Here is a 16,167-nt window from a genome sequence, read left to right as displayed (position 1 = left end):
TAGTAAAGGAAAGCCCAATAAGAAGTAAACTGATTTGCCTCAATAACCCTACAAGGGTTCAGAAATTGAAGGCCACACCTGAAAGTAGGGTACAATGGACTGAAATATTTGGTAGAAGATTCTAGAAAGAAAATCCAGAAAACGCCGGAGAAAAAAAAATCAGCAAATAATTTTTTTAAAGTTTCATAAGATGAGTGGATATGTATCTGCAGAATGAAAAGATCCACTGAGTACAATGTATTAATGAAACCCGAAGGAAAGAACATCACAGTGAAATTTCAGAATATCAGGATTTTTTTTTTTTTTTTTTTTTTGGAAAGTGGGTCTCATTCTATCACCCAGGCTGGAGTGCACTGGCACAATTTCAGCTCACCGCAACCTCTGCCTGCCAGGCTCAAGGGATTCTCCTGCCTTAGTCTCCCAAGTAGCTGGAATTACAGGCACATGCCACCATACCTGGCTAATTTTTAATTTTGTGTAGAGATGGGGTTTCGCCCCATTGCCCAGACTGGTCTCAAACTCCTGAGCTCAGGTGATCTGCCCATCTCAGCCTCCCAAAGTGCTGGGACTATCTAGCACTTTGGGAGGTCATGCATGGCTAGAATTTTAAAGTCATTAAAAATTGCTAGGCTGGGCACAGAAGCTCACGCCTGTAATGCCAGCACTTTGGGAGGCTGAGGTAGGTGGTCACTTGAGGTCAGAAGTTTGAGACCAGCCTGGTCAAGAAAGTGAAACTGAGTCTCCATTAAAAATACAAAAATTAGCCAGGTGTGGTGGTGCACGCCTGTAGTCCCAGCTACTCAGGAGGCTGAGGCAAGGAATCGATTGAATTCGGGAGGCAGAGGTTGCAGTGAGCCACGATCACGCCACTGCACTCCAGCCTGGGTGACAGAGTCAAACTCCATCTCAAAAAGGAAGGAAGACCAGGCACTAAGGCTCACACCTGTAATCCCAGCACTTTGGGAGGCTGAGGTGGTAGGATTGCTTGAGTGCCGATGTTTGAGACTCGCTCAGCCAACATAGGAAGACCGCATCTCTAGAAAAAGTTTTTAAAAATTAGCCAGGTGTGCATCTGTAGTCTCAGCTACTCAGGAGGCTGAGGCAGGAGGATGGCTTGGGCCCAGGAGTTTGAGGCTACAACGAGTTATAATCATGCCACTGTACTCCAGCCTGGGCAACAGAGTGAGACCTTGTATCAAATAATAATAATTCTAGAGAGAGAAGGCACTGTTAAATTTAAATTTAAAAAGAAGCCAGGCACAATGGTTCACTCCTATAATCCCAGCACTTTTGGAGGCTGAGGTGGGTGGATCATTTGAGGTTAGGTGTTTAAGACCAGCCTGGCCAACATGGCAAAACCCCATCTCTACTGAAAATACCAAAAAAAATTAGCTGAGCGTGGTAGTACATGCCTGTGGTCCCAGCTACTCAGGAGGCTGAGGCAGGAGAATCACTTAAGCCTGGGAGGTGGAGGTTGCAGTGAGCTGAGTTCACGATACTTCACCCAAACCTGGGCAACAGAGCCAGATCCTGTCTTAAAACTTTCACGTACACACACTAAAAAAATTAAAAAGCAGATCATATCCAAATTCTATACTAAGTCAAACTATCAATCAAGCATGAAAGCAAAAAGAACATTTTCAACATGCAAAGTCCCCCAAATTTTATCTCCATTGCTCTCTTTCTTGGGAGGTACTCAAAGATGTACTCCAGGATAACAAGAAAGGAGATGTAGTGTTCAAGATGTAAGCAACCCATGCTAGGAAAGCAGCAAAGGGCATTCTCAAGATGTCAATTATACAGTGCATACTGAAGCAGGCAGATGAAAAACCTGGAAAAGATGCCATAGGAAAATAATGGAACAGACACAGAGTATCTGAAAAGTTTGTATGAATTCCTGTATTCCTTTATAAAAAGTATTTTATAAAGCTTTTGGAGGGTATGGCAAAACTTTGCCCCAATATTCAAAGAACACTAAGCAAATTTTAAAAAGAGACAATTACAAACCAAGAAAAAGCCACAAGTTATAAAGGGAAGAAAAGGTAATCATAGTACACCAGTTGGCTCAGCAGTAAAAATATTAAAACATTTATAATAAGGAAACATTGAACATATATTTATCTTAAAATTGTAATATAGCTCTTAATATAATACGCACCTGGAAGAATATAAAGGAGGGATTCAGAAACAACTAATTTTACTGTAGCCACTCTAGCCCCTGTAATCATCAGCTCTTTTTAAAGACAGTGCAAAATAATAATAGTTAATAAAAGCATCAAGGTGCTTTTATTATTAATAATAATGTTTTTATTAATAAAAAACATTAAGTGAATACTTAAAGAGTTCTGGGCTCCAGAAATCACAAAAAAACACTGACAGATTTGATTATATAAACTAAAACATTCAATTTTAGAAAAATCATAATCAGGCCAGGCACAGTGTTAAATGCCTAGAATCCCAACACTTCGGAAGGCCGAGGCAGGTGTATTGCTTGAAGTCAGGAGTTCTAAACCAGTCTAGGCAAAACGGTAAAACCCTATCTCTATAAAAACTTTAAAAATTAGCCAGGCTTGGTGGTGTGTACCTGTAGTCCCAGCTACTCAGGAGGCTAAGGTGGGAGAATTACTTGAGCCTGGGAGGCAGAGGTTGCAGTGAGCCGAGACCATGCCATTACACTCCAGCCTGGGCAACAGAGTGAGACTCCTTCTCAAAAAAAAAAAAAAAAAAAATCAGAGTCAAAACACTAATATATTGGAGAAAAATGACAAAAGGTTAATTTTCTTAGTATATAAAGAGCAAAGAACTTCTACAAATCAAATATGCAAATAATATACAGAGAAACTCTATACCAAAATTATAAAAATTACTAGGAGATACTGCAGCAGATTGAAATAAATGGAGAAAAATATTTTTATAATATTAAAAATTTATCAGTAACATATTGTAAAAATGTTAATTCTCCTCAAAATTGATATGCACAATGAAATTTAATCCAGATTCCCAGCTTGTTTGTGTGTATGTGTGAAAATTGTTAAGCTAGTTCTAAATGTATACACAAATGTAAAAAAAATAAGAAGAATAAGGTGGGAAGATTTAAAGACATATAGAAAGTGGTCAGGCGTGGTGGCTCACACCTGTAATCCCAGCACTTTGGGAGGCCAAGGCAGGCAGATCACCTGAGGTCAGGAGTTCGAGACCAGCCTGACCAAAATGGTAAAACCCCATCTCTACTAAAAATACAAAATTAGCCTGGTGTGGTGGCGCATGCCTGTAATCCCAGCTACTTGGGAGGCTGTAGAGGGAGGATCACTTTAGTCCAGGAGTTTGAAGCTGCAATGAGCCTGTATAATGCTACTGCACTCCAGCCTGGACAAGAGAGAAAGTCTGTCTCAAAACAAACAAACAAACAAAAGATATATAGAAAGTACATAGGCCAGACACTATGGCTCATGCCTATTGTCCCAGCACTTTGGGAGCCCAAAGTGAGAAGACTGCTTGAAGTTAGGAGTTCAAGATCAGCCTGGCAACATAGCAAGACCCTGGCTCTAAAAACAAAATTAGCCAGGCATGGTGGTATGTGTCTATAGTCTCAGCTACTTGGGAGGCTGTAGAGGGAGGATCACTTTAGTCCAGGAGTTTGAAGCTGCAATGAGCCTGCATAATGCCACTGCACTCCAGTGAGATTCTGTCTAAAAAAAAAATTAAAACAACAGGAAGAAAGACAGAAAACACATACTTTGTGACTTCTGAAATTGCAGACCAATAAATCAGAAGAGAAACTAACAAGAGACCCATAATGTATGGATACTTGATTCATGGCAAAGGAATGAAGAAAAATAGATTTTTCAATAAACGGTGCTGAGTCAACTGAATATTCATATGGAAAAAATATGTAACTTCACATAAACTGTACTCAATACATAAAAATCAATTACAGGTAATCTGTAGATCAAAATGTAAAATGTAAATTAATAAAGCTTCACAAGATAATATGAGCAAATATCTTAATGATCTTGAGGTACAGAAAGATTTTTTTTCTTTGAGACAGGGTCTCACTCTGTCACCCAGTGCAGTGGCATAATCATGGATGGCTCAAGGCAGCCTCAACCTCCCAGGCTCAAGCAATCCTCCTACTTCAGCCTGCTTAGTAGCTGGGACTACAGATGCACATCATGACATCTAACTAATTTAAAAAATATGTTTTTTGTAGGGACAAAGTCACTGTGTTGCCCAGGCTGGTCTTGAAGTCCTCACCTTAAGTGATCCTCCTGCTTCAGCCCCTCCAAGTCTGGGATTACAGGTGTGAGCCACCAAGCCGGCCAGAGAAAGATTTTTAAACAAGATACAAAAGCACTAATTGTAAAGGAAATAACAAATAAATTATATTACATTAAAAATGATAAACTAGGGCCAGGCACAGTGGCTCATGCCTATAATCCCAACACTTTGGGAGGCCGAGGCAGGCGGATCATGAGGTCAGGAGTTCGAGACCAGCCTGGCCAGCATGGTGAAACACTGTCTCTACTAAAAATACAAAAATTAGCTGGGCATGGTGGCAGGTACCTGTAATCCCAGCTACGTGGGAGGCTGAGGCAGGAGAATCACTTGAACCCTGGAAGTGGAAGTTGCAGTGAGCCAAATCACACCACTGCACTCCAGCCTGGGTGACAAAACAAGACTCCATCTCCAAAAAAAAAAAAATTATAAACTAGGCCAGATGTGATGGTTCACACCTATAATCCCAACACTTTGGGAGGCTGAAGCAGGAGGATCGTTTGAGCCCAGGAGTTTGAAACCAGCCTGTGCAACTTGGTGAAGTCCCATCTCTTAAAAAAAAAAATTTTTAATTAGCCAGGCAGCCGAGCGTGGTGGCTCCTGCCTGTAATCCCAGCACTTTGGGAGGCCGAGGCAGGCATATCACTTGAGGCCAGGAGTTTGAGAACAGCCTGGTCAACATAGCAAATTGTTCAGCTAGTTCAAATTTATATACAACATACTAAAAATACAAAAAATTAGCCAGGCATAATGGCATATGCCTGAATCCCAGCTATTTGGGAGGCTGAGGCAGGGAATTGCTTGAACCCAGGAGACACAGGTTGCAGTGAGCTGAGATCACACCACTGCACTCCAGCCTGGGCGACAGAGCAAGATCTTATCTATAAATAAATAAATAAATAAATAAGCTGGGTGTAGTATTGGGCACACGTAGTCCAAGATACTTGGGAGTCTGAGGCAGGAGGGTTGCTTGAGCCCAAGAAGTCGAGGCTGCAGTGAGCTGTGTTCAGGCACTACACTCCAGCCTGGTTGACAAGAGTTAAGACTCTGTCTCAAAAATACAAACAAACAAAAAAGACAAACTTTGATTCATCAAAGAAACCATTAAGAGTGAAAAGGTAAGTAAGGGTCAGGAAAGATATTTGCAGAGCATACAATTGACAGTGAGAAGGTATTCAAATTACATAAAGAATTACAACAAATTTTTTAAAACATAAGCACATCAATTAAAAAATGAGGAAGAAAGCGGAACAGACACTACATCAAAGAGGATAAAGAGATGGCCAATAGGCATACAAATAAGATGTATGGCAGGCAGGAAAATGCAAATTAAAACTATAACTGAAGTACCAGTATATACCCACCAGAATAGCTAAAATCGAAAACAAAAAACAGTCAGCATCAAGTGTTGGTAAAGATGTAGAGTAATGGGGACTCTTATACACTCCTGATGGAGATGTAAATTATAAAAACCACTTTGGAAACCAGTTTGGCATTATGTACTGAAAGTAAATATATCCTATCCAGTGACTTAATGATAATACTCCTAGGTAGTATAACCAACAGAAGTATGTTACACGTGTGTGTATATGTACATGTTCATAATGGTACTTGAATGTTCGTAGCAGTAATATCTGTAACAGTCCCTAAACACGAATAACATAAACATCTGAAGAACGGATAAATTGTGATATATTTATGCAAGAGAATACTACACCAGCAATGAACATGAATAAATTATAGCCACAGGCAACAACATAAATAAATTTCAAAACTGCAATATTAAACAAAAGAGGGTATACACAAAGAATACACTGTGTATGTTTCTATTTATATAAAGTTTTAAAAGCATAGCTAATATATGGTGCTATACGTCAAGACAGTGGATATCTCAGGGAAAAGCGAAAAGGGTAGTGATTGAAAAGGGGCAGAAGGAGAGCTTCTGGGATGCTGGTAATGCTCTACTTGTTAAAGGTAGAGGATATATGAGTGTTTGTGGTGATTACTTATTTTGTATATATATTATGCTTTTTTTCTTTATTTCTTCTAATATGTATTATGCTTTAACAAAAAGGGAAATTTTAAAGAAAATCTCAGTGATGGCGACTGTTTCAAATACATGCTTATCATTCTCATCTCATGACCTCTATTTTCATCCCCAGAAACCTGCCTTTGTAGCAACAGTGTCATATTTAAGGAGAGAGGGAAATAACAGAAGAAATAAAATCTAGCCAGGAGCAGTGGCTCATACCTGTAATCCCAGCACTTAGGGAGGCTGAGGCGGGTAGATCACCTGAGGTCAGGAGTTCGAGGCCAACCTGACCAACATGGTGAAACCCCATCTCTACTAAAAATAAAAAAATTAGCCAGGCATGGTGGTGGGTGCCTATAATCCCAGCTACTCAGGAGGCTGAGACATGAGAATAGCTTGAACCCAGGAGGCAGGGGTTGCAGTGAGCCAAGATCGCACCATTGCACTCTAGCCTGGGTGACAGAGCGAGACTCAGTCTCGAAAAAAAAAAAGAAGAAAAAAGTTTATTAGATGTAAACAGATGAGTATATTCTTTGTGTAATCTACCTATTTGCTTTTGTCATGAATTTCTTGTCTTCTCTGAAGTGAAAAGTAATCTGTTAAACTCCCAATCCTAAAAAGGTAATATGTCTTTCAAGTAAAATATTTTATTATTTAGTTTTATTTAAGACATTATGCTTCTTGTCAATTTACTGTACTCCTTTTTAACATAACTTTACAAACACCTATACTATTTTTTAAAATTGTAGTATAAACATAAAGAAAATGATTTGGCAAAATGCAACTATAGACATATTTTTACCTGCAAGAAGTCAATCTGCATACACGTGCTAGGTAAGTTTGGTGACAAAAAACAAGTGTCCGTCATGAAGTTTTCATACTCAGTGTTATCTGGAAACTGACTGCATCCTAGCTGTGAGCTATGTCCTCTGACCATTAAACCACTAGCAGCTGATCCTTTTACTTGATGTCCTTGAAACTCAACAGGCTACAGGTAAATTATTAAAAATAAGAACTGCATAACTATATATTGACATATATATTCACAAAGTCAACACATACAATATAATACATAATTCAGCTTTTTATTACCAGGAACTAATGTAAATAATTACCAGGAGTTGAAAACCAGGAAATTCTCCTGTTATCCTAAAACATATGTTTTAGGTAACTAATTCAAAGTGCATCAATTCAATTTAACTGCATTTAAGTTCAACATTAGAAAGTATGATTTAGGCTGGGCGTGGTGGCTCACATCTATAATCCTTGTGCTTTAGGAGGCTGAGGCAGGCGGATCACTTGAGGTCAGGAGTTCAAGCCTGGCCAACATGGTAAAATCCCATCTCTACTAAAAATACAAAAAATTAGCCGGGCGTGGTGGTAGGCATCTGTAATCCCAGTTACTTGGGCGCCCGAGGCAGGTGAATCACTTGAACCCAGGAGGTGGAGGTTGCAGTGAGCCGAGATCATGCCACTGCCCTCCAGCCTGGGAGACATAGCAAGACTCCATCTCAAAAAAAAAAAAAGTATAATTTATAGCCAATGAGGGGGGAAAAAATGAATAAGTATAATTTTATTATGAGTATAAAGATAAGTATAATAATAATGGCTAATTAAACCAGAAATATTTAGTTGCTTCTTTCTCTATGTTTCCACTATATATTACATAACTGTGCATTACATACAATATTATACATTACAGACTTACAACTTCATACTACAATGAAATTTTTCCTTATTTCTATACTAATTGCACTGTAAGCCCCTTGATGGCAGAGATCTTATGCTTCATCTAGGTATCATCTGTATTTAACACAGTACTTGGTATACAGGAAGCAATCAATAAACAGCCAATAACAGAAAAGGAAAAATGAGAAAGAATGCAAACAGCATTTCTCTTTACTTAGGGGTTTTTGTAAAATATCAGGCTTAACTGCAGGATAGGTGGTGGACTCTCTGCCTTTCAGTAGAAAGATGTGATATCCTACTGTTCTGAGAGCAAAGGCCTAAGAGTGTGATTCCAATACAGATATGTTCCTTAGAGAGGTTCTTTTATTCAGTCTGCTTTCAGGCTTCAAATGGCTTTCTCTGCTGCCCCCTGGAGGGTTCTAGGATTTTTACTCCATACAAAGTAAAGCCCACCCAAAATGTAAAAAAATAAGACTGATAATAGAGTCAAAGGAATGTAGATAACGGATTAATTCATCTTTAACTAACAAAATGACAATAATATACAATTTGAATATACTCATTCAAAGATGAAGACTGTAAGTCACACATTTGAAAGAAAAATCTAATTTAAATGCCCCTTTAATAGGACTTTGGTGGAAAATAATCTTCTGAATTTAAAAACAGGTTCACACCTGTAATCTCAACACTTTGGGAAGCTGAGGCAGGTGGATCACCTGAGGTTGGGAGTTCAAGACCAGTCTGACCAAAATGGAGAAACCCCGTCTCTACCAAAAATACAAAATTAGCCGGGCATGGTGGCACATGCCTGTAATCTCAGCTACTCTCGAGGCTGAGGCAGGAGAATCGCTTGAACCTGGGAGGCAGAGGTTGCAGTGAGCTGAGATCATGCTATTGCACTCCAGCCTGGGCAACAAGAGCAAAACTCTGTCTCAAAAAAAAAAAAAAGAAAACATAAACATTGCAATAAAAATGAGTCTCAACTGTTAAAGATTCTATATATTTCTGCTTTGTATGATGGGTAATGTACACTCCCCACAAGGAAATAGGTACCTTGCCTTCTCTCTCTCTCTCTCTCTTTTTTTTTTTGAGACAGAGTTTTGTTCTGTCACCCAGGCTAGAGCACAGTAGCACAGTGTTGACTCACTGTAACCTCTGCCTCCCAGGTTCAAGTGATTTTCATGCCTCAGCCTCCAGAGTAGCTGGGACTACAGGTGTCTATTACCATACCTGGCTAGTTTTTGTATTTTCAGTAGAGATGGGATTTTGCCATGTGGGCCAGGCTGGTCTCAAACTCCTGGCCTCAAGTGATCCACCCGCCCTGGCCTCCCAAAGTGCTGGAATTACAGGCAGGAGCCACTGTGCCTGGCCAAAATAGGTACCTTGCCTTCTATACCACCATGTAGATCTCTTCCAGAGATGTCTTGGGTTTTAGGAGTAGAACTCCTATTTATATTTTTATGCTGTTGTCTGTTAATTTTTTATATAGAATAGGTAGCACCACTAGAGCTTGGTTATATACACTTCTATATACTCAGAAGTATAAGTGGTAGAATAGACTATAATAAGTTAAAAGCTATAAAGCCATTCATTTTGTTCCCCACAGAGTATTCATTAATTGTACTCTACATGGCTTTGTGTCCAACCCCTAGTGTACCCCATGTCTGGAAGGATACTGTAAACACTGTATTACTAGCTCATTAGTAGTATAGAGAAAGTTCAAGACCAAAAACGGGGCAGGAGTCAATTAGTTTTTCTTGTTCTTAAAACCAGATTCATTTATTATGCTACTAAACTTCTGCCTGTGAAAACTCTGATACTTGAGTTAAAAAAAAAAAAAGAGAAAATATAATTTGCTATAGAAATTGATGTTCTTCACAAATTTTACCTTAGGATAACAGGTTTTCCTCTCTATTTGTTTAGGTATAACAGCTAGAAAAGCAGTCTCTTCTTTACTTCCCAAGGAAGAGAACTAGAATAAAACAGCGGTAAGTTATCTAGTTAGCTAGAATAGTTTCACAAGTGGTTCATGATTTTGACAGAAAAATAATTGCAAAACTGAAGTTTGCCCTGTGAAAACACACTTGCCATCTCTAGCTTGCTTTTCTCTATACAAACATACAAGTTATCTCTCCCTGGCAAAGGGGTACTCTAGTGGATAAGTAATTTGAAAACTTACCATATTAGAAAACTCTGATTCTGAATTTTTAATTAAATCTTTGAACACTAGAAAAAAATTGCCATGTACATAATAAATCTCCTGTCAAACCTAACACTATGTTAATGTAGATCATTTATTTTTAAATTAGTAAGAAATGAAAGGAAGAAAAATGGAAACAGTGTAACTGACTATTTGAAGAATGAATCATCTCCTAGCAATCACAAAACACTTGATATTGATAACAGCAACAACTCATTTTTAGTTCATCAAGTAATATACAAAATAACCATAATTTTTCATAAGACTTGGACAGACACAGAAAATGAATTGAACTACAAAAATAATTGTTTAAATGTTTAACAAATATGGAGAAAAAACACTTTCCTAACAGACCAAAGAGGTAGTCTATTTCTTCAAATAATGGCCACTATCCTTTAATAACACTTATATATAAACACAACTGCCAACCAAGTAGTTATTAAAAATATTCAATCTATATTTTAGAATTAGAATTTTCTTTTTTTTTTTTTTTTAGACACAGAGTCTTGCTCTGTCACCCAGGCTGGAGTGCAGTGGTGCAATAATTGCTCACTGCAGCCTTGACCTCTGGGCTCAAGTAATCCTCCTGCTTCAACCTCCTGAGTAACTGAGACTAAAGGCATGTGCCATCACGCCAGCTAATTATTCTTATTTTCAAAATTTTTTTTAGAGATGGAGTCCCACTGTATTGCCCAGGCTGATCTCAAATTCCTGGCCTCAAATGATACTCCTGTCTTGGCCTCCCAAAGTGTTGGAAGTACAGATGTGAGCCACTGTGCCCAGCCAGAATTACAATTTTCTTATATACAGTTTTCAAAATTCTCTGTTGGAATAGTTCTTTTGCAATGTGTAGTTAATTACACTTTCAAAAATGGCATTAAAAACATTTTATATTTTGGTGAGAGGTTGTTTCAGAGTGTTGTAGTAAAAAAGAGCCATTATAGGCTGGGTGCATGCCTATAATCCCAGCACTTTGGGAGGCTGAGGTGGGAGGATCGCTTGAGGCCGGGAGTTTGAGACCAGCCTGAACAATACAGTCAGACTCCATCTTTACAAATAATTATCCAGGCACGGTACTGTACACCTGTGGTTCCAGTTACTTGGGAGGCTGAAGGAGGAGGATGGCTTGAGCGCAGGAGGCCAAGGCTGCAGTGAGCTGTGATTGTGCCACTGCACGCTAGTCTGGGTGGCAGAATAAGAACCTGTCTGAAAAAAGATAAAAAAAAGAAACATTACAAAAATACAAATGTATTCCTATTTTAAAGCTAAAAACAGATTTAAATAACTTTTATTCCAAAAGGTTAAGACCTTTTCATTACTGTGGAATGACAGCATATTTTTGTTGTTTTGTTAATGAGAGGAAGATTACACTATGTCTCATGATGTTGCCCAGGCTGGACTCTAAGCCCTCAGCTCAAATAAGCCTCCTGCCTCAGCCTCCTGAGTAGCTGGGATTACAGGCACGGGCCACTGTTCGCAGCTTCAACAGACTTTTAAAAAATGTGTGATATTTAAGTGGCAACTCATTTTAAGGGAAAAAATAGTGATAGTGTTTATCTGTATTTTATGCTTTGTGATACCTATCTTTTAAAAATTTTAAACCTTATTTCTTCAAGTGAAAAAAAGAATATGATCATTTGTAAGCTAAATTATGTAGTTGCTATTTATAATTTTATATGTATAATCTTGTTACATAAAGATAAAAAATGGCAAGAAACCATAATACAGATATTTTTGTTTTATTTTGTTCTGTTTTAGGCAACAGAGCTATGGGGCAATTGTCAATGGCTCATGGGTTTGGTAATGTTTGCAAATTTGCAAAATTAACTTCATAGTAAAGAAGTTGTTATTTAGGCTGGGCGCAGTGGCTCACACCTGTAATCCCAGCACTTTGGGATGCCAAAGTGGGCGGATCATGAGGTCAGGAGATCGACACCATCCTGGCCAACATAGTGAAACCCCGTCTCTATTAAAAATACAAAAATTAGCTGGGCGTGGTGGCACATGTCTGTAATCCCAGCTACTCAGGAGGCTGAGGTAGGAGAATCCCTTGAGCCAGGAAGTCAGAGGTTGCAGTGAGCTGAGATCGCACCACTACTCCAGCTTGGTGACAGAGTGAGACTCCGTCTCAAAAAAAAAAAAATTTGTTATTTAACCAAATTATATTGATCTTATAGTACATTTATACTAAATGAATATCACTACAAATGATTTCAAAACCTGACAATATGTAATACAAACAAATTTATTTACAAACTTAAAATTATATGCCATACCTATATATAAAAATATATATACAAATATAATTTGGCTAATTCATACTTTAAATGATAACTTACCTGCAAAGACTGAAGTGGTTCACTTAGTTCAACTTTATCTTCTTTTAGTATCTTAGGAATAGAATATTAATATAAGTTAAATCAATAAGCAATAATAATTTAGAAAACAAAAATATAAATTTCTATTAGAGTTAAGAAATACTAGAACACCATCACTAATATGAAATAAAAACTGGCCAGGCATTGTGCTCACACTCTGTAATCCCACCACTTTGGAGGCTGGGGCTGGAATGATTGCTTGAGCCCATGAATTTGAGACCAGCCTGGGCAAAACAGTGAAACCCCATCTGTGTGGTGGCATGCACCTGTAGTCCCAGTTACTCAGGGGGCTGAGGCAGCAGTATCACTTGAGCCCAGGAAGTCAAGGCTGCAGGAGCCAATCATGCTACTGCAGTCCAGCTGGGGCAACAGAGCAATATACTGTCTCAGAAAAAAATAAATAAAAACCAAAATCCTAATGAAACAGTACTGTCACTTAGCAAGAATTTAAAAAGCCCTCAACAGTACTAGTAAAATTGAAGTAAAATAAATATTCTAATTGTAAAACATTAAAATTTTTATATTTGAAAATATCATGGCCGGGCATGGGGGCTAATGCCTGTAATCCCACTCTGGGAGCACTCTGGAAGGCCGAGGCGGGCGAATCACCTAAGGTCAGGAGTTTGAGACCAGCCTGGCCAACACAGAGAAACCCCGTCTCTACTAAAAATACAAAAATTAGCTGTACATGGTGGCATGTGCCTGTTGTGTCAGGTACTCGGGAGGCTGAGGCTGGAGAATCGCTTGAATCCAGGAGGTGGAGGCTGCAGAGAGCCAAGATTGCACCACTGTCCTCCAGCCTGGGCGACAGAGTGAAACTCCATCTCAAAAAAAAAAAAAAGAAAATATCAAGAACCCAAGAAAGACAGTTGTTCCTAGCCTTCTAAATAATTAGTTCTACTTCTGGAATCAAATCTAAGGAAAAAACTTAAATTGCAAACAATGATTTATGTGCAAAAACATTTATTAAAGTGTTACTTATGATAGCAAAATGCTGAAAATTATTTAAATGACCAAAATAGAGAACTGTTTGTCCAAAGCACAAGAAAGCCATAGGATGGATGGTAAATAACCTTTAAAATGTATGTTTAAGAAGAATAATTAATAACGCTAGATAATATAATGATATTAAGGGGAAAGGATATAAAGCTATTCATACACAACAATCTAACCATATTTTTTTAACTGGGCACACACCAAAAAATCTGGAAACATTAATAAATATTCTAAGAGGTAGGGTACGTTTTATTTTTTCCTGTTTTGTATATTTAGAAAAAAAGGAAAAAAATCAAGATTATTAAAAGGAGAGAAGAAAGGACCAGTAACATAGAAAATAAAGTAAGATATAAAATGGAGGCAAGTGAGGCCGGGCACTGTGGCTCATGCCTGTAATCCCAGTACTTTGGGAGGCTGAGGCCGGCAGATCACCTGAGGTCAGGAGTTGGAGACCAGCCTGACCAACGTGGTGAAACCCCATCTCTACTAAAAATACAAAAATTAGCCAGGCATGGTAGTGCGTGCCTGTAATCCCAACTACTTGGGAGGCTAAGGCAGGAGCATCACTTGAACCTGGGAGATGGAGGTTGCAGTGAGCCAAGATCGTGCCACTGCACTCCAGCCTGGCAAAAGAGCAAGACTCTGTCTCAAAAAATAATAATAAAAATAAAAAATAAAATGGAGTAAGTGAAACATTCTACTTGCTTTTTTCCCAAACATATCTGTAGAACTGACCCTTCTAAAGTACTAATGATAACCCCACTGAGAGAGAAACTCATCTAGATGATTTATCCTAGAATTTCAATTCATCCTAATTAGAACTTTTTTTTTTCTTTTTTTGAGACAGAGTGTCACTCTGTCACCAGACTGGAGTGCAGTGGTGCAATCTCGGCTCACTGCAACCTCCGCCTCCCAGGTTCAAGTGATTCCCCTGCCCCAGCTTCCCAAGTAAGCTGGTACTACAAGTATGCGCCACCACACCCAGCTAATTTTGTATTTTTAGTAGAGACAAGGTTTCTCCATTTTGGTCAAGCTGGTCTTTAACTTCCTACCTCAGGTGATCCGCCCACCTCGGCCTCCCAAAGTGCTGGGATTACAGGCGTAAGCCACCGCGCCCAGCCCTAGAACCATTATCTTTTATATAACTACTGTGGTTTGGTTCCCAAACAGCGCAACAAGGTACTCTGGGGTGGCACAACTCACAGGAACTCCACAAGATGTTTTACATGTAGGGAAACAGTGTCACTTGATATCTGTCTGACACTGAATGAACTACTAACTCCAGGTCTATTTCAACATCAGATATTGCTACATATCCTTCAATGACATCATGTCTTTGTGAAGTTGGATTCTGAGAAACTGCTATGAAAAAAAGCAATTACCATGAAAAAATCAATGTGTAACAAGAAAAAAGGTGGTGTTACCTAATCTATTCCAAGATTTAAGAAGTTGTATACTGCTCAACAGAGATACACATTCCATTAGTAACAGTGTGGTTTCTTTGGGGGTTTTATATATATATATATATATATTTAACTGCACTTTAGGTTCTGGGATACATGTGCAGAACATGCAGGATTGCTGCATAGGTACATGCATAGCAATGTGGTTTGCTGCCTCCGTCCCCGTCACCTATATCTGGCATGTCTCCCCACGTTATCCCTCCCCAATCTCCCTACTCCTGACTGTCCCTCTCCTATTCCCCCTACAACAGACCCCAGTGTGTGATGCTCCCCTCCCTGTGTCCATGTGTTCTCATTGTTCAACACCCGCATATGAATGAGAACATGCGGTGTTTGATTTTCTGTTCTTGTGTCAGTTTGCTGAGAATGATGGTTTCCAGATTCATCCATGTCCCTACAAAGGACACAAACTCATCATTTTTTATGGCTGTATAGTATTCCATGGTGTATATGTGCCACATTTTCCTTGTCCAGTCTATCATCGATGGGCATTTGGGTTGGTTCCAGGTCTTTGCTATTGTAAACAGTTCCACAATGAACATACATGTGCATGTGTCTTTATAATAGAACGATTTATAATCCTTTAGATATATACTCAGTAATGGGATTGCTGGGTCAAATGGAATTTCTATTTCTAGGTCCTTGAGGAATCACCACACTGTCTTCCACGAAGGCTGAACTAATTTACACTCCCACCAATAGTGTAAAAGTGTTCCAGTAACAATGCTTTTTAACAAACAAAATGCTTACAAAGTTACTAGGAAATAAATTACTTAACACTACTAACTACATACTGTTAGGTATTTCTTTTGGCTGATGGATGCAATGAAAAAATTTATATGATACAGTAGGGGTCATGAACCAAGATAGCTTGGGACTGTATTACTATAATCCTATTACAAATTACAGAACATTCATATCAAAATAAAAGAACATACTCTTAGAAAAAAAAAAAACCTGTACCTGTTGAGAATCCTTGTGCAGATAAGGAGACTTTCGTGAAACTACTGTAGTAAATGGTTTCCTCACTGTAACGGTGAAAAGAAATGATCATGTCATTTTTACATATAGCAGTACTCTAAAATTTAACTTATTCCTAAAACCGAGACAAGGAATATAACTTAAACTTTGGTA

General features: G+C 38.6%; 1 protein-coding gene across 1 annotated transcript in view; it reads right to left on the bottom strand.

Annotated features, from left to right (window-relative positions):
- The window catches only part of ZGRF1 (zinc finger GRF-type containing 1), an 84,715-nt gene that overhangs the window by 45,717 nt on the left and 22,831 nt on the right, over positions 1-16,167 (bottom strand). Inside the window, exons 7-9 of the mRNA XM_064383987.1 lie at positions 15,997-16,061; positions 12,536-12,586; positions 9,885-9,968 (exon numbers count right to left, since the gene is read on the bottom strand). Of these exons, the coding sequence (XP_064240057.1) occupies positions 9,885-9,968; positions 12,536-12,586; positions 15,997-16,061 (200 nt within the window). The remainder of the gene's footprint in view (positions 1-9,884; positions 9,969-12,535; positions 12,587-15,996; positions 16,062-16,167) is intronic.

The sequence above is a fragment of the Aotus nancymaae genome, unplaced genomic scaffold (assembly GCF_030222135.1).
Source record: "Aotus nancymaae isolate 86718 unplaced genomic scaffold, 86718_ANA_hifiasm-v0.15.2.pri h1tg000033l, whole genome shotgun sequence".
Taxonomy (NCBI): Eukaryota; Metazoa; Chordata; class Mammalia; order Primates; family Aotidae; genus Aotus; species Aotus nancymaae.
The sequence above is the reverse complement of the archived record's forward strand: the minus strand, read 5'-3'. Positions and strand labels throughout refer to the sequence as shown.